Genomic DNA, 18,653 nt, shown 5'->3' with positions numbered 1-18,653 from the left:
TTAGATTAGATTTTCCCTTATTAATAAGTTAAACTATTAAAGATAGAATGATGGATATGCAATATAAACTGGTAAAAAAAAATACACAATAACAATCCTTCACAACATATGATAGAATATGTATGGCACAGGATGCACACTGTGTTTTTAAAAAGTGCAATATAAACATAACCACTATATGATAAAAGAAGAACAATATACAATTAAAGGATTCCTCCACAATATGAAACAACAAGGCACCGGTCATCCAAGACACCTTACAAATAATGTATGATTAGTGTGAAAATAATATTCGGCATTTTTTCAGGTTGGATTTTTTTTTTTAATGATATTTGATAATAAAACATTTTGTCTATTGCTCTAAGTGCTTTGTGCTATTCTCAAACTGTGGAGAAGCACCATATATATGAAATACATTAGAGCTGTTTTCATTTCATTTTTATTTTGATAATCACTGTTCCACTTCCAGAGAATTGGTTCATTCCTGTGTTTCCAGGATTGGGTAAACCACGCAGGCAGCAAATATTGACACAGCTCCCCTCTGACTGCTGCAGCACACTGCTGTGAGAGTCCATGGTGCGTTCAGGTCACTGGTCCAGAGCCACAGGCTCAATGGAAAGAGCATTTGAACACCTCATTACACATTCAGGAAAACAGCACAGTTTTTTTTTTTTCCCCAAGAACATTTACTGAAGTGCAACTTTTTCTCCACAAGATGGCAACATTGAACAGATATCAAGCTTTATTTATGCAGTTAGGATGAACAAAAACACAGATGGTGCATGTTGTAGCAACTTTTACTAAAGCAAATTGCATCATTGTCTGTTTTATTTCGTAAATATTCTTTAAAAAAAAATGGCTTGCACAACGCACAGGAAGTTTTTTTTAACTGTTGCACCCAGTGATCTGCCATGTGATCTGAGCGGTTTGTGCTGAGTCTGCAGTTCTCTGTTCTTCAAATGACGGAGTGGAGTGGAGTGAGTGTAAATTGTTTCAAAGAAGAGGAAAACGGAGCCGTTTTCAGATAAAACAGCTAAAATAATAGTAACAACAACAACAACAACAATAATACATTTGAAAAGACAGTTTAATCATGATTTGAGAACACCAAAGCTTGTAGATGTGTGCATTCATTATTCTATGAGAGTAAAACTAATCTCAACTTGCAGAAACTTTGACTTTCTGACATTTGTTTTTCTGCTGACTTAAATAAACACGTTGTGACTGTTCCCCGATGTCTCTGAAGGCGGTGTGGGAGCTGCCCTGAGCCTGTGAGCATGCAGGGCCGGGGTAGTCTGGGGGCTATGTGGTCATGGCCCGATGGAGAGGCACAAATATGTGCTGAACTCACCACTTTCATGAGGTTTGGCAGTTTCCTCCCAGCTTTCTCAGGAAACCAGAGGGTAGGTAAGGTGCTTGGCCAATATTTCTCCTGACTAGAAAGACTTCCTGTTTTCTTTTTTTTTTTTTTTTTTTTTTGAGAGGGGAGGTTGGAGCTGTGTGGAAACACTTGTGGACCAACGACACTTTTACTGTAATCTGCTCAGCACCTCGTATGGAAAGCCTGTCATCGTGTGTGACAGAATATGATGACGTTGTTTCCGCCGCTGCCATTTGCCCGACTGCTTGATGCTGTATTTTTAGAATGAAATGGCTGAAGAGCAGAAAGAGAGAGCGAGAGGGACGGAGGGAGGGAGAGAGGATACAAATCTAAGACTCCCTCAATTATGGACTGGAGATAAGTGGCTATCTTGGCTTCTGGCTGTGGCAGCAGCTGGTTTCAGGATTCACGCCCTGAAATGTTTGATGTCTGATTGTGGCCTTCCTGTTATAAACGGACTCTTCCCATCAGATTGTCCTTGTCAGCGCCGTATCACAACGAAATCCTCTTTTGCCGTCTGTCGTCCCAATGAGAACTTCTTAACCTTTGACATTTGATGCACTGTGTTCCTCTTGGCTGAAAATGGATGTGGATCAGTGGATCACATTTGAGGGAACAAGAAATAGTCAGTCGTAGGTCAAAAATCCTGTGACACAGTCGGACAGACAGACACACACGTCACTAAAGGGAAATCATGAGCAATTTTTATTGGGAAAAGACATGTTGCAACTCCAAAGTGAAGTCCGTCACTATTGCTGGGAGATGTTCTACGAGTAGCAAACGTTCAGTCACATTAAATATTTAATGTGTCGGTTATTGCAGCGGTTGGGGAGCAAAGGGGAAAACAGGCTCTCAGCTCGTCAGTAATCTGGCTTCTGAGAGGCTCATCTCCTAAAAACCAGCTTCTGTCAGCAGAACACAGGATACACGGCCAGGAAAGACATCCTTCCTCTGTGCCTTTCTCTCTCAGTTCTCGACAGCCTCGACGCACAGCGCACATGATACTGTACATTCTATTGACACAAATCCTCGAAAAAAAAATTGAGAGGAAATCTCTTTAAATAATTCCATCAAAACATTATTTTTCACTCATCACTTGAATGTTTTTTTTTAGGTTTTGATTGTTGATAGATCTGAGGAAACACAGCAAAAATGCCATCTCAAAAATAAAGTGAACAAAAGTGAAGTTTTTGATGGTTGAATTTGCTGAAGAGTTCAAATGAAAGCTCCCATTAGATAGTGAGTGTGACTGGTGAGTCAAGGTCAACATAAAAATAGTTTCAAATGGGATAACAATAAACTAGGAATGTTGACAACTTCCCAGTGTTCACTTTGTATTCAAAGTCGTAGAATTGTAGAAAGTAAACTGGATCAACAACTGTAGACAGTTCTGAGCCTTCTTCTTAAATTGAGAAAATTACAACGATACATGTCAATGCGATTTTTTTTTGTTGTAAGAAAATGCAGAAGGCCTCCATGAATATTATAAGTCTTAAAAGCTTATTTGTTTGGCTACGATATGGACTTTTCCACATAAACACTTACTCTTTGTTTAGTTTCAAATGGTTTTTGAAAATTAGTGGGTTCAAACCCACTCTGTGAGAACTTTTCAGACCACCACTTCAGAACCCAGATCGTGGACATCAAGTCCCGTCTGTCACCCCAACAAGTTTCGTCTGTGAAAAAAAAAAAAATCTTTTACCAGTTTTTAAATATCTTAACAGCCTTGCACACTCTTTTTCTTTCTTTTTTTTTAATCAGATCTGCTTTTTCCACATTGATCCTCGCGGACCCTGAAGTCCTCTGGCAGCGGCCTGTTATCCAGACCAAAGCCAGAACCAAGAAGACCCACGGTGAGGGTGAACCCCCAACCGTGGAACAACCTGCTGGAGAACCTCAGGACTGCAGAGATTTTAAAGTGAGATTGAAAGCTGACTGTTTAAATTCCTCTTGTGTTTTTATCATTATTTATTCTTTTAGCATTTCTGTGTGTGTGTTTGTGTGTGTGTGTGTGTGTATGGAGGGTGGGAGGGATGAGCTTTTTAACTGGCGTGAAGTATTTTGTGTTGCTTTTTTTTTTTTTTTTTTTTTTTTTAGTATGAAAGGTGCTCTACAGATAAAGATAAAGAGTGATTTGTTTTGATTAGATTTGACGTGAACCTGCTGGTTCGTCCGTTGATAGCGGGTCTGTAATTCACTGGCCGCTCACAGCTCTCTGAAGTAATGGAAACATTCAGATTTACAGAAGTGAAACCCACCAAGCCGCACGCAAAACCCACTTTGACATCATTCCTCATGTCAGTGCAGATGTCAGTGTTGACATTTACACAGGTTTGGAGATGCTGCAGATTTCCTTCCGCAACAGTTTTACTCCTGTGGAATCAGCCTGAGTCCTCGGTCTTTGCAGGCGTGCCAATCTCTGCTTACAGTGCCAATTAATGTCTGAATCATCCCAAACAATCGAATGCCTCTGCAAACATTCAACAGAAACACTCCCTGTGTGACTTTGAGGATTTTCTTCCTGGGAAATATCACAGATGCTTCTGAGCGCTCAGCATAGCAAATATAAAAACTGTCATTACGTGGCTGAGGAGCAAAAAACACAAAATAGATGTTTATACAGAAGAAGCTGATGACCCAGTTCCAGCCATCAGTTTACTGTAACGGCAGTAAGATTAGGGAAAAGCAAAGGAAATGTCATGCCTGCACTTTCCAGAATTGTGCTGCGTTAGCAGTAGAGGAGCTTTGACACTCAGGCTCTTCAGTCTCTTCTCATTCCTCCATTTCACACCACAATGCTAAATGTAAACATGATAGTCCGTCAAAGGGCACAGATGTTAACCCCGAAGCGTTGTTGAAGGATATTTTTATACTTCAAGACAATTAGACTATCAAGCCTAACCGAAATTACACACATCTCACCATTTCTAGCTGAGAGAAATCTCTAAATGGGATTCAACCCTACATATATGTTTTCAAGACAAATGCATCTTGACCGTAACAACAAGGTTTCTGCTAGAACTCGCACCTTTCTCTAAGATTAACGCAACTATTTCTTTTTAAATTATTTTCTTCATCATTTTTGGTTTAAGAAAACAGAGAAATGCATAAATGTCCACACACAGTAACTTGCCAAACCACTGCTCCTCCATGTCAGGAGTCCGCGTTTCATTTGGATGAAAGTTGCAGTTCTCTTTTTCATTAGAAATGTTCCAAAACAATGTTTACTACAAATGTTGTGCAATGCAGCTTGGCTCCACTTTCCCCCCCATTGTATCACTCAAACAATGCAAATTTTTTGCTGATTTGAGACATAAATATGATGAAAATCTTTACACGAGCAGAAGACAACAATGCAACACAACAATACATTTTTAGCTGAGCTGCGTTTACAAATCTTCCAGATGAAACAAAATTCAATAATACCTAAGTTGACAGTTAAATATATTCATTGTGAGGGTCCCGTTTAAGCGATTTTTGTAAATGAAAATGGAAAACTTTCATCACCTTTGGAATATCTATTCCCACACTGAAAACACAGCTTTTTGAAAAGAGCTCCCAAGGTGGAACTTTTTGGAAACTCTGTCTCTGTATAAAAACGCAGCTGCTGCACATTCTCATCATGTATCATCACAAACTGATTTTTCTACATATGCATGAGATGATGGACCAAAACAACAATGGAGACCTGTAGAGTGGCATGACTCCCACTCGGTCCATGTTCTCCTGGGACTTGATAGCTTTTACAGTTGAGACTCACTCAGAATTCTCATCCAACTTCATTGTCTGTCCACAGGACTGTCCATCTACTCCCTTTGTTCATGCTGTATTGTTTTCTGCACATGTGAGGTTTCATTACAAAAAAAAACAACAGCACCACAACTACATCATCTTCAGTGTTTCTGCTGTTTCTGTGTAAACAGATGGCATTTTCAAACAGTTGTAGTGCAAATGAAAAAAACACTTTCTGAACAACAATGTGTTTTCACTTGAAACGTCACGTAAAAGGGGCTTGACACTTCACAAAAGAGGTTGTATTGAACTCCCATTTTGGAATGCATGCCCCATTTTCAACTCTAAAAACAAGAGTTGGTGAGAGTTGAAAACTCTGAAAGTAATAAAATGAAACATGTGAAAAGTGATAATAAGTGAAAAAAGTGAAAAAGTAATAATAATTCTAATTTAATATGATGCATCTTACATTTAAAGCGACACTAAGGAACTTTTCAACCTTAATAAAACATTTTAATATCTTTTGTGATGATACATCGACTTACAACTAGTTAAATGACCCTCTGTCACGGGCTGAGGGCGTCAGTCTTGCTTTCACTTGGACTAAGCAACTGTGAGGAGGGTGGTAGGAACCCTGCACACTAAAAAAACTCCAAATGGGCGGACTGCTTTACGGCATGCGTCACATCATGATAAAACATTGTTTAGCCACCATTAGATTCATTACCTCGTCGTTATCCATCCTTCACACAGGCACTGGAAACAAATGTAGGCGAGTTCAGTCCGACAGCATGCCGCCGGGAGCAGCATTTTACGACGCCACGTGCTAGACCTCATGGGAACTGTAGTATTCGGTCAGGCAAAACACTACCGCTTTTGTCCACTGGCACCGCCAAAATCAACGAAAACTGAAAGTTCCTTAGTGTTGCTTTAAAGGTGCATTAAGGAATTTGCACGTTTTATGTGAAACAGCGCCCCCTGCAGGCCTTGGGCGTAATGCAGCTTAGTGAAACACTTGTGCCTGTGGCTCGCGTGCACAGAAGAGGGGAACTCTTCGTCTGTCTTTTAGTAGCGCTCGAGTAAAATTTAAGTTTCTTTTACCTGGTGGAGTCTGTGCTGGAGTTGTGGCAGTGCAAGAAGCCGGTCCTTTCTTACTTTCTGGAAGATCCTGCTCAGTTGTTGCTCACTAATAAGTATCTGGCGGAGTAATGCCGGACAAAACAAAACCTAACTAAATCAGGTCAGCCAGAGCACGCATTACGTCATTTCTTTCAAATTCTCCCCCCAAAAAATTCTGGTGCCGGACCGGCACTGCAACTTTCAAGTGACAATTTAGCACTGTTAGCGGTACTTACAATGAATATATCAGGGCACATTGTACACATTATTAAAAATGTGTAACATATTTATGGTGGAAAATAAGTATTTTTAAAGTTGAAAAACTCCTTAAAGGTGCTGTAGGCAGGATTTTGCTAGTCAATGCTAATTTTTCTGTGTTTTCTTTGGATTAAATGTTAGAGTATCCATTGATAATCCTTTAGGAGTGTAGCATAACTGCACTATCGCAAGGGCGCAGCGTTTCCATCTGTCTCTGTTCTGAGCTGAAAAGGAATCTCGACAGCTCCAGGTATCTTTGACCAATCAGAAGAGCCCCTGAGGCTCTAACCATGAATGGTCGAGGGACGATCGTCGCACGTTCTTGTGGGAGGGGCTTAACTTGCGTCAGGGGCGTGATGTCAGAGATAACAGGACAGGATTGGCTGTGCTGGGTTTGAAATCACCATCTTAGATGGGTCAAATCGCCATCTTGCTTAAGTAAACCTAAGCAAGATGGCGGAGATGCGGAATCCTGCCTACAGCACCTTTAATGCACCTTTAAACAGTGCAAAGATTTTTTTTTTATTTTTATTTTTATTTTTTTTACCAGGTAAGTAAATTAATTGATGAATAAGGGTCATTGTAGTGTTCTGGAGAGTATGGATGGAGGTTTTTTGTTATGGTTTTGACCTACATACTATATAACTGCTTCCCCTCTCTCTCTCCCCCTCTCTGTCTCTCTCTCTCTCTCTCTCTCTCTCTCTCTCTCTCTCTCTCTCTCTCTCTCTCTCTCTCTCTCAGCCCCGCCCCCTCCGCGGCTGAACGCCGCAGCCTGTCAGTGCGTCAGGCACTCAGGGGTTAAACAGGGAGTCCGCCGCTCTCTCCTTTCTGTCCGCAGCGCTTTAGCGGAAAACATCTGACTCCTGCTCGTTTTTCCGAGGCTGTGTTTGATTTGCGCTCATTTCGCGGAGGCATCACCACGGCTGGATTTCCACCGCTCCCACTGCGCGCTTTCCAACAGGTACCTCATTGTCTCTGCTGAAATGTGATTTTTCCAGCCCTGCATTAATTAAAAGGCTCACCGGGACAACTTCAGGTAGTCGTTTACAAAGTTTTACATGTTGTTGAGTTCGCTGGCTTAAAAGCAAAAGCCTCCATGAGAAAGAGCAGACAGTGTATTATCAGATTTTACCCTGAAGTCAGCCTGTTTTCCCTTTAATTGTCACTTTTTGGGGATAATTCAATGTTTTCTGGCTCTTTTCCCGTCTTTTGGGAATTTTCTCCGCGTATCATTGTTTGTCTCGGCTCAAACAGATCTATACTGAAAACCTGAAACAGTCCACGACTCCTGCCGTCCTCTGATTTCTGCCAGTTTAATGCAAAAAGCCTTTCCATTTTGCATGAGAGTGTTTGCATGGCTTCAGTGTCCGCAGTGGGCCTGTGGTATTTCACCATCTCATTCACTTGCAGACTGAGTCATTCCCTGATTTCCTCCAGATGTGCAGTAGTTTACGTTTCCTGACGGCACAGGATTGTGACATTTCTGCTCTTGTGCTTGCCTATATTCTGCTGACAAATATAAATCCAGCCCTATCTTCTCTCACCAGCCCTCGTTTCTGTTGTGCCACTGCTGGATGCTATAAAAACCTCACATTTTTCCCCTCATCTGGCGTTTGTTGGCAGCCTTTTGGGAGTAGCTGTTAATATGTTATTCTTTAACTCACATTTGTGACAAAGAGCTGACATTTGAAATGCTTTTGTGTTTTTTTTTTTGTGTTTTTTTTTATTAGGCTTTCCTCCAGCTTAGTGGGACTCTGCAGACTCTTGATGAGTCAAGTGCGATCATGTGTCATCCTCCTGTATGGGTTAAAGGCCCGATGCTTCCCAGCGTGGCTGTGAGCCCTGCTGCTGTAATTTGCATGGAAAACTAAACATACAAGGCCACATTGTGCTTGTTTCCTTAATTTCAGTGCTGCACTGCAACTTGAAGTGAAGGTTTTTTTTTTTTATTATTATTGTTCCACAGTGGTACAGTTCTTGTGAGGTATGAAAACATGCTCTTGCTTGCAAATTTGACTTGGTTATCAAATCATTATCTTTCTGCTAGAATGCACTGGGTGACCTCAAAGTTCACACTTACTCAGTTTCATCACGGGTTGCTCTAATTTCCTGTGTGGTTTGAACGATTTGATTAGATATACCTCTTTTTATTTCAACATCACTGCTGAGATTAGTTTTTATAGACTGCTGAGATTTCCGTTTTTTGCTTGCTTAGCTGGGCATCACGAGATCTTCTGCTCCTCTAGCGTAAGATTAACTTCAGGTAATTGCACAACCTTTGCCCATTTCCAACCTTTGGTCTGCCCTTTTAGTGCTCGCAGGCTCTTTTTCTCTGGCGTTGTGGCCAGTTTAGCCTCGGGAGCTGGTCCTGTAAGGTATGTGCGTCCCACACAGAGCAATGTTTGTGTTGGTTGATTTCCAGTTCTGGTATAGAGAAGCATTTTTTTTTATTTATTTTATTGCCTTTTTTTTTTCTCATTTGACTCACGTGTGACTGTTACATTTCTTCAGTAAATATTTGACTCATTACATGTCCAAATGACTCAGATGGAAGTTGTTGGGCACAGCCGGTGCAGATATCCCCTGTAATGCTGTGGTTTTTTTTTTTTTTTTTTTTGATAAAACGTTGTGTTGCCTGCTTGGTTTTGGACTGAGTGATGGTGTGATTGCTGACACGCAGATGCGATTCACCGTTCAGATGCTGTAAGAGGCCTTTTATTGGTCTGCCAGATCACATGATGTGACTCCCTGTGCAGCTTAATTGACCAATTTGAATGAAAAGATCACTTGCAGGACTGTTGAAGAGCTGAGCAGCAGCGAGACGTTTACATTTTTATTGGTGGTGTTTTGGTAATTTATTACTCCAGGAAGCCAAACGAGCACGGTGGCTTGTGCGAGATAAGGTGTGCGAGCTCGTGGGGACCTTGATGTTTTATTGGTCATATGTCTTGTCCTCTCTCTGATGGGTGCATCTGTGCTTGTAAATGTTTACTGTGCTTTCTTGCATTGTATAATTACTCACGATGAGCCAGAAATGGCTCGAGTGGCTCCTCACAAGAGCTTTTACCTGTATTTAAATGTCATCTCTTAAAATTCTTGTTTTTTGAGGCCAGAATTGACTTTTTGTTGTTTTTGTTTTGTGGTTTAGACAGGCAGCGAGAGAAGCATGTGCGGGTGTTGAAGAGTCACACGCTCGGTTGACCTGACTGCCCCTGAACCCGGAGCTGCCGTCTGCCTGCTTTACCTCTGACCGTGCGCTTGTCCAGAGAGGCCGACTCCCAACGCCATGTCCGCGGAGGTGGAAAACAGCGTGCCGGTCGCTGCTGATCCCGGCGTCGCCTCCCCAGCAGCGACCTCCACCTCCAACACTCCTCCCAACTCTCCTGCAACGACTCCATCCAAAGTGTCGTTCAGGAAAGAGAAGAAGAAAGGTGATTGGTCACTGGAGGAAACGGATGTTCCATCTTTAACTTAAATGTTGAAGTGTTTATGTAGTTTCAATCTGATATGAGAAGTATGTTGTGGTTGAATTCCTGTTCCTGTTGTCTCCATTGTTCATTATTCAATCATCAATTTAAAGCAATCTGGCCTGAGCCCTGCTTTCTCCACTCTTTTCAGTGCCTGAGAAGACAGATGAGTACCTGCTGGGCAGGTTTCAAGGAGATGGCGTAAGGTACAAGGCCAAGCTGATTGGCATTGACGACGTCCCAGAGGCCCGAGGAGACAAGATGTGTCAGGACTCCATGATGAAACTGAAGGTACAACAGGGCAGCTGTAACCTCGCTTCATGAAAGGCACGGCCATTTTTAGGCTGTAGAGTACCCAACAAAAAGACAGGAAATTGCAAATAAATACACTAAAGTAGTTCAGTTTCTTTCAGTCGTAAATAATAAAAAGTCACTTCAACAAGACGGAAGTTTTCATTTGCTTGAGTGAAAGACGGTAACATGAACTTGTGTAACATTGTATGCAAAAGTAACAAAAGGAGAGAGAGCACATGGATAACAGATCACAGTAGAGACAAAAAGTAGAAAACGCCACGACATGTCAGGAAGTCAGTCGATTCTGTCCCTGTGTTTGACTGCCTCCTCTTTCTCCCAGTTAATAACTTGCTGCTCTCTGCGGGGGGCTTCGCAAGCACACACAGATTTTCTGCTTGTTTTCCTGCAGGGTATGGCAGTCGCTGCTCGGTCCCAAGGCAAACACAAACAGAGGATCTGGGTCAACATTTCCATGTCGGGCATCAAAATTATTGACGAGAGATCAGGAGTGAGTCCTGCTTGTCACTTACACTGATGCCAGATTTGCAAGGGGTTTAATTTGAGATGGTAATTCAATTTTCCCCATTTCTTAGGTGATTGAGCATGAGCATGTTGTGAACAAGATCTCGTTCATTGCCAGAGATGTAACGGATAACAGGGCTTTTGGATATGTGTGTGGAGCAGAGGGGCAGCATCAGTTCTTTGCCATAAAGACTGCACAGCAGGTAACACACACACACACACACACACACACACTGCTAATAAGAGTGACTAACAGAAAATGCCACAGTGAAAATGACTCGTTTCTTTCCCAACACAGGCAGAGCCGTTGGTCATCGACCTGAAAGACCTCTTTCAGGTCATCTTCAACGTGAGGAAGAAGGAGTTAGAGGCCTCACAGAAGGTAAAGAGCTCAAACAGGGACAAGTTGGGCAGTGACGGCATCTTTTATTTTTTCCCCTAAATTTAAAGGAGAAGCACTCTGCTGTCACTTCAGAGGGTCGACAGAGTGCATCCATAACCGTATACACCACCTGACAGTCAACAGTGCCTCTCTGTGTTCCTTCTGTGAATCACAACTTGAAAAAATTATTTTGAAACGCACATCTGAATTTAAAAAAAAAAAAAAAAAAAAAAGTGTATGTGGTCATTAACAGTCGGTCTCTGTTTACAGGGGGAAAATGGCAGTGCTGTCGTTGAGGTAAGTAGGCCTACTTGGGATTTTTTTCCTGAAGTGATTTATTTTTTTCTGTCTTCATTTTTTTCTTTTTTTTTCTTTTTTTTTTTTTGACATCAGAATGGAAACGATGCCCTTCTAAGTATGGATAACAATGCAAAATCGGCCCAAGTAAGACTATCTGCTGTGTTCTGTCACCAGCTCACAAAGAATATAATCAAATGTTAGATTTTTTTTTTTCTGTTTATTTTTTTTTCTGACATCCAGCCAATGGAGCAGCTTGACCTTTTTGGAGATATGTCAACCCCTCCAGACCTCCATTCACCGAATGTAAGTATAATGCCCCAGTGTAGACAGTGTGTATTTCCTTCATATAGGTGTCAGACTTTAATTAAAAAATAAAATAAATACTTGAAACATGACGGAGTAAAAGTTTGACATGTTTATACATTTTGTCAAATCCTGTATTTTAAGGGGAAAAAGTTTCTCAGTCTCTAAAGGGCTTTGTTCAATAATTCCAACACCTTCCAGATCATCCCATGTGTGTATTAATGCAAACTCAATTCTATAAAAGATGCATTTTTTAAATATATAAAGTATAATTTTTTAAGAAACAAAATTCTTTTCAAGAATTGAGTTGATGCTTCACGTTTACCAATCTCATTGTTGTTGATCACATTTTAAAGCTGCTATAAGTAGAAGCTGTTAAAAAGATGCACATTTCAGTTGTTTTTGTTGTTATTGCTGGCTTTGGATGACCAAACTCATCTTTGACATTGCTCTTGCTGAAACAAGCCATTACCTCCAGTTTCAGGTCAAATTGAAGATGCTGACTAACAATTTAATAATCGCTTGTTGAAAGATGGACTCTGGACTCTATTACATTGACTGTTAATATTCTACATATAGCAGCTTTAAACATTTTTGTTTTCACACCATTTTGATTCATTGTTCATTTTGTTAACACATGTTTACCTGTTGTCAAACTGATTCATAAATCTGTTTTTTTTTTCTTTTTGTCTCTCTCACTGTTCCCCTCATGTTAACCAGGAATCTAATGATATTCTCTTGCTGGACTTCACTGCTGAAGTTGACAGCAATCAGAATTGCATAAAGGACAACTCCTTTCTAACTTTCCCTGACCATAAGGCATCTCCCCAGACAGAGAATCCCTTTTCCTCAACTTTTGGCTACTTTCCAGCTCCAGACAGTGACCCTTTCAGAGATGACCCCCTTTCCAATTCGTCCCCTGGCCTGGCAGCCGATAGTCCACACCTCTCCCTCACCAACGACCACCGAAACGGCACTGTTGGCGGCACTAATAAGACAATTATTAATGGTGGTTTGAATGAAGACTCTGAACATCTCAGTCAGCAGATAAATGGTTTATCCAGTCAGACCATGATCCTGGCTCTCAATAATGGACAGTGGCCACTAGGGGGCAAAATAACTCAGGGCAACGCAATTACCATGATGGACGGAAATGAGTCTGGATCGGCTCTCTCAACCAAAAACCCATTTTTTGACTCACCTTTGAAAACTCCCCATGTCTCTAACGGCGTTACTCATCGCCCAGAACCGCCAGTGACTCATAGCAAGGACTCCGTTCTCTTAAACCCGCCTCCGCAGAACTCTAAGTCTGGACGAGGCCGAAGGAGTGCAAAGGTGAAATTACACAGCTAGATGGATTGCCATGAAGCTGCATGTGTCATGATGCGTGAAAATGGGTTTGCTGCACATTTGGAGCTAACATCTCCCACTCTGAGTTGTTGGGTTTTGGCATTGGTGTTTGTCAGGATGTGCACTGGGTTGAGATGAGACACAAGACCTTTGGTTGAGGGCTTGTCTTTATGCATGCACTGGTGGCCATATGCTTCTCTAACAAGCTTTCAAAAAAACAAAATGCATTTTTGACCTTAATGCTGTACGATCGACTGTCTTCTCTGCTTAAAATCTGTCTTTCTAACCTTCATGCGTCGGTGATAGACCGTTGGTAAGTGACAAAGCATGCACTTGCACCACGTTCAGGTGAACTTTGTAGCATTTCTAATTGTTTAAAATGATTATTTGCATTTGGTAAATTTTTGCTAACTGAGAATTAGCATTGCATAGCTAAGTCTGAAGCCATGTCATTGTGTTCCTGCACTGCCTCATAGTTTTTTTTTCTTCCCTTTATTCATTTGTGGCTAGTCCACACCAGCTGACCTGTTTGGAGCAGATCTGTTTGCTGCTCCGGCTTCTGGTCCTTCTGAGGTATCCTCCAATCAAGCTGACCTTTTCAACAGTGCAGCCACAAACTCAACACCCTCCTCCATTGCTGCTCTTGGTATAACCATAGCCCCTTGATCAGATGTGTTTTTAGTCCGTTTTCTTTTCCTTTGAATAATTTTGTTAATTTTTTTTGTTGTGTTAAGGGAACCTTCAACTGGGTTCAGCAGCTACCACAAGCATCCCTGCTACAGGTATGTGGGGAGCCCCCACTGCTGCGCCCGCCATGTTCTCCATGCCAGGAGGGGCGGTTCCAGGCCAAATGCCCGCCTACCCACAGCCATCCGCCTTTGGTGGTTTACCCGTACCACCCACAGCCTGGGGCCAGCAGATGCCCCCTCATTTCAGCCCTCCACCACTTTCTCCACCTCATCTTGCTTGGGGTCAGCCTGCCGTGACCAATCCTTTCCAACCCGGTGCGTTTCCAGCGATGAGTGATCAGCACGGCCCGTCGCGCCCCCCACCTCCGAAACCAAGGGAAGCGCCAAAAGTAGAGAACAGTGCCTTCACAGCTTTGGATCCACTTGGAGAAAAAGAGAAGAAGACCGGAAAGGACATGTTCAAGGACTTCCAGCTTGCCAAACCCCCGGCAATCCCTGCAAGAAAAGGGGAGGTTCTGTCCAGCTCTGCTCCAGCCCCCAACAAAGAACCTGGTGCATTTGATCAGTACTTTTCCAGTAAAGTGGGCATGGCTCAGGAAGCTGCAGACCATGATGACTTTGATATCGGTCAGTTGTCATCACCTTTAAATGGTAAATGTGCTGTGCCGTTGCCTCCGTCCCATGGCTTTGCTTGATAAAGTGTACATCTCCAACCCCTCACCAATTGTCTTGTTTCATGTTTAGATGCCCCAAAAGCCGCTCCCGCTCCGGCTGCTGCCCCGGCTCAAAGCTTGAATTCTGGGCTCCTTGATGCTACCTTCTCCTCTGCCCCCTCCCAAGGCCAAGGAGTCAATCAGAACATATTTGATGAAGCATTTGGAGCCCCAAATTCCAGCCCATTCGGAGTGCCACCTGTAGCTAAGGTAAAGTGATTCACGGTTTCATATTTCCAGCAGTTACAAAAATGCCACGATCAATGCATTTGAGTTCTTCTGTGATTGCAGGATGCTTCTGCTGGTCAGGCAGCTGCATTTGATGATCCTTTTGGAAATCCTTTTGCTTGATCACAACTTGGCCCAACAGTATGTATGCCATCATTTTACTCCCATCAGTCAGTTGATCTGATCAGGTCGATGCCTGTTTTTCACAGTTTTCTTCTACTGTGATTCCACAGTTTAAATGGGAGAGAAGGAGACCTTCACATCGGATAACATCGTCGGGACGAGCTGCTCTGTGCAAGACAATCCAACTGATGAACTTTTCTACCTTCTTGCCCCCTGACCTCCCCTTCATTTACACCTTTACCTCTGGTGTTGTTTTCTTCTTCACAATCAGTAGTTCCTTCCCCCCCCTCCCTCAAGACCACTGATTTAAGAAGTAAATGTTGTCTTGATCTGCTGAAGAAAGAAGTGTGCTGAGTATTAAAAAAGGAAAAAAAAGGCATGTTTGAAGAAGTTTACTGCTGATGCTGTCTTTGTTGAAGAATAAAATAATCATTCATAATGCTGCATGGCTTGGACAAGTTCATTCATAAAAGGTTGAAAGACGGTTCAAGAAATGCAGGAGTCAGAGTTCAGGTTGTAGTTATCTTTTATATTTTATATCTTTTGTATTTGCCCTTCGATGGACCTGCGATCTGTGCACAGTGTACTTTGCCTCTCACCATTTGTCAGTTGAACTGAGCTTCATGGTCAATTTCCAAATTTAGCAGTATCAATTTTTTTAAGAACGTAAAACTACAAGCAGGAGTTCTTGTCTTAATCAGGATATGCAGGAGTTCTTGTCTTAATCAGGATATTCAATGAGATCCCTTAGGCCAAAAAAATATGTATAAAGTGAATTGTCTTTCAACAGAGTGTCTGGCAGTCTCTGTTGTATTATGGGTTCTGCTCATTGTAAGCTGGGGTCAGCGCCCCACTGACCTGAGCACAGATGCATGTCAGGGGTTCAAATTAAACCCTAACAGTTGCTTTTTACAAGACCATCAATAGCGCTGCTATTTTTGTGTTGTAGAAGAAAAACCTAAAATGAGACATAAGTGTAGCTTTGCTGCCATAGTGTGAAACATATGGTAATAACCTGCAAGATTACTAAGGGGTTCTGATTTATCTACTGGGAATGGACAGTAGTAAGAGTATCACAACAGTAGATACAACACTAAACGACCTGACCGTGAACAAAAGGAGTTTTTAATAGCTATAGTAGCTTAGAACCGTTGTGGATGTGCATTTGTTTAAAGAGGGCTGCTGAAGCTAGCAAGATGCCTCAATCAGAGGATGTGGTTAGAGTTCACTGTATTTTGCACTTAAAAAAAAAAAAAAAAAAAATCTTTTTGGGATTTCCAAAATTAACTTTTTCACATTTTACAAATCCACCAAAACAAAGGGGAAATGCAATGTACCAATATTTGTATTTGAAGGTGATTACATTATGTTGCTCCAGTCCATTCAAGATCAACTTGGTTGGTATGTAGCCTGAACTAAAATGTTTGTCATTTAGTTCAAGGGTAAAAAGGATGAAAAGGTCTTCATTCAGATCAGACAAAAAGATTAAAATAGCTTTTAAAAATAGCTTTTTAACTCTCTTTTTAACCCTTTTCATTCAACTCCACAGAATTTTCTTCCTAAATTATTTCATTCATGATCCAAAAAGCTTTCACTACACTACTCACTTCACTACTTTAAGTTACATTGGTGCGGCAGATTTTTCTATTTTCTACAAAAACAAATTTAACTATTATTTCAGGCAATGTTTTTTGGATTCAAAACATAAGTGACAGTAAATGAGCACATAAGCTGTTGACACACCTGATGAATACTATGTTCACAGACAATTAAGCTGCCTATGAAGCAAAACTTTAAAGTGTTTTACAACCTGTGCAATCTTTGTAAGGGTTCCATGGTGTAATGGTTAGCACTCTGGACTTTGAATCCAGCGATCCGAGTTCAAATCTCGGTGGAACCTGCTTTATATGTTACAGAAAAAGACAAAACAAGTTTATCCTGAAAGTCAACTTTGCTGGACTGTTGTAATATGGCCATGTATCCAAGTTTAAAAGCTAATTCATGATCAAGTTACATCAGTTGCCCTCCTTAAGATGCTTTGTAATCTCAATGTTAGCAGTTTCAAACTAACAACGACAAGATCAGCTGTAAAATAACTGTAATCTCTCATAAAACCTCACTTTAACCTGTTTTATTTGACAGTGGTAATAAATCCTAGACATTGTGAACAGGCCATAATTTTCTGGTTATTTGGATATCCTTATGGAATACTGACTGTTGTCACACCGCTGAACACAGCATCTTCATCAAGATAAACTGTCTGAAAAAACATTTTATGATATGATCATCTGTAACTTTTGGAACATGTTATTGCTTAAACTCATCACCAACTATCTTCTTTATTTACCCTGTTCATCTCTGAAAATTATTGGAGACTGACTGGACCTATTTTAAAACATTTTAGAGAAATTGGGATTTACATCATGTTATATCATCAATAAACATAATATAATACTTAATTTTACTTGATTTTATTTTCAGATTAAGCTTACAGTCAATCAAAGTTTTAAGTTTTTTTGATGAATTTTTTTCTGTGGATAAATTTTAGGATGGTTAAATGAACAAAATAAACAATCAGAGTTTTCAGCACACTTAATGAACCTACACATATTTCCTACTTTTTTGTGGTCCGTGAATGCCCCGCGCTTAAAAGGTAAGGTTCCATGGTGTAATGGTTAGCACTCTGGACTCTGAATCCAGCGATCCGAGTTCAAATCTCGGTGGGACCTGACTTTATGGTAATATTCATCCATGTGCTCATGAAAAATATCACAAAAGGCGCAGCATAAAGGAAAAACCTCTTGAATGCTGTGTAGGCGACCTCTTTTCGGGAAGAATAGGGTCAGGAAACTGATATATTTTGAAAAAGTAGCAGAGGTACACTTCACTAGAAATCAAATGAAGAAGACAACCAGTTTCAAGCTCCATATTTTCCCTCAGAAAAAACAGATACCCGACGGAAACGATAATTTAAAGATTTTCCGACTTTTTCGGAGACGTGAACGCACCACCGTAATATCATGGGGTTCCATGGTGTAATGGTTAGCACTCTGGACTCTGAATCCAGCGATCCGAGTTCAAATCTCGGTGGGACCTACTTTATGAAAACAGAAAAAATCATCAGTGTGCTCTTAAAAATTACCGCGAGAATTGCAGCAAAAAGAAAAAATCGCAGAATTCCTGGTGATTGCTTTGTAGGCGACCGATATTCAAGACGAATGAAGGAGGGGCTACAAACTTCTATAAAGTGGCATTTCATGAAATAGTTAGAGAGATAAACTTCACTGGAAATCAAATGAAGAAGACAACTGTGTTTTCCCTCAGAACGTTATTGCTGAAGGAAACAATACCGGATGAAAACGATAATTCTAATATCTCCTACTTTTTCCTAGACGTGAACGCAACATCAAAGCTTCATGGGGTTCCATGGTGTAATGGTTAGCACTCTGGACTCTGAATCCAGCGATCCGAGTTCAAATCTCGGTGGGACCTGACTTTATTGAATCCTCTATTTCCCCCGTGACACCGACAGAACAGGAATAGTAAAGACTCACCAACCTCGTAAATGTCTGTTACAGCCACTCTTGCCAAGCTGTTTTTACTGTAACGTAAACTTCGGTATCAAACTCCTACATGGTAGGTTTTGGTAAACGGGTAAACCTAGAAAATCAACGCTGATTTAATTCGTCTGAGATAACAAGGCTAGTCTTGCTCACGAAGTGCATGTTCTTGCCTCATCCAGTTCAACCCACAAGGACTACATTTCCCACAATTCCTTTCATACACAACAAA

At 41.2% G+C, this 18,653-nt stretch overlaps 1 protein-coding gene and 4 non-coding genes across 9 annotated transcripts; all 5 read left to right on the top strand.

Moving 5' to 3' along the window:
- The first annotated feature begins 7,260 nt into the window (after nucleotides 1–7,260).
- On the top strand, nucleotides 7,261–15,305 carry dab2 (DAB adaptor protein 2). Of its 5 annotated transcripts, none has more exons than XM_030084914.1 (15): nucleotides 7,261–7,451; nucleotides 9,639–9,921; nucleotides 10,109–10,248; nucleotides 10,661–10,759; nucleotides 10,845–10,976; nucleotides 11,072–11,155; nucleotides 11,426–11,452; nucleotides 11,549–11,599; nucleotides 11,696–11,758; nucleotides 12,479–13,093; nucleotides 13,619–13,754; nucleotides 13,843–14,448; nucleotides 14,542–14,720; nucleotides 14,802–14,883; nucleotides 14,972–15,305. In XM_030084914.1, exons 2-14 carry the CDS (start codon nucleotides 9,777–9,779, stop codon nucleotides 14,859–14,861), a joined length of 2,337 nt encoding a protein of 778 aa, XP_029940774.1. In that variant the 5' UTR covers nucleotides 7,261–7,451; nucleotides 9,639–9,776; the 3' UTR covers nucleotides 14,862–14,883; nucleotides 14,972–15,305. The 5 variants fall into 5 exon arrangements, with proteins under 5 accessions (XP_029940774.1, XP_029940773.1, XP_029940771.1 ...); XM_030084913.1 differs by having other exon boundaries at nucleotides 7,262–7,451; nucleotides 9,757–9,921; nucleotides 14,802–14,879; XM_030084911.1 differs by having other exon boundaries at nucleotides 7,262–7,451; nucleotides 14,802–14,879.
- Nucleotides 15,306–16,689: 1,384 nt separating this feature from the next.
- trnaq-uug (transfer RNA glutamine (anticodon UUG)) lies at nucleotides 16,690–16,761 on the top strand. The gene has a single exon. It is a non-coding gene; the product is annotated as a tRNA-Gln (tRNA).
- Nucleotides 16,762–17,518: 757 nt separating this feature from the next.
- Nucleotides 17,519–17,590, top strand: trnaq-cug (transfer RNA glutamine (anticodon CUG)). Its single transcript has one exon. It is a non-coding gene; the product is annotated as a tRNA-Gln (tRNA).
- Nucleotides 17,591–17,885: 295 nt separating this feature from the next.
- trnaq-cug (transfer RNA glutamine (anticodon CUG)) lies at nucleotides 17,886–17,957 on the top strand. The gene has a single exon. It is a non-coding gene; the product is annotated as a tRNA-Gln (tRNA).
- A 324-nt stretch (nucleotides 17,958–18,281) lies between these two features.
- Nucleotides 18,282–18,353, top strand: trnaq-cug (transfer RNA glutamine (anticodon CUG)). Its single transcript has one exon. It is a non-coding gene; the product is annotated as a tRNA-Gln (tRNA).
- The last annotated feature ends 300 nt before the right edge of the window (nucleotides 18,354–18,653 follow it).

Source organism: Salarias fasciatus (genome assembly GCF_902148845.1).
Source record: "Salarias fasciatus chromosome 7 unlocalized genomic scaffold, fSalaFa1.1 super_scaffold_4, whole genome shotgun sequence".
Classification (NCBI taxonomy): Eukaryota; Metazoa; Chordata; class Actinopteri; order Blenniiformes; family Blenniidae; genus Salarias; species Salarias fasciatus.
This window is presented reverse-complemented; position numbering and strand designations above follow the sequence as displayed.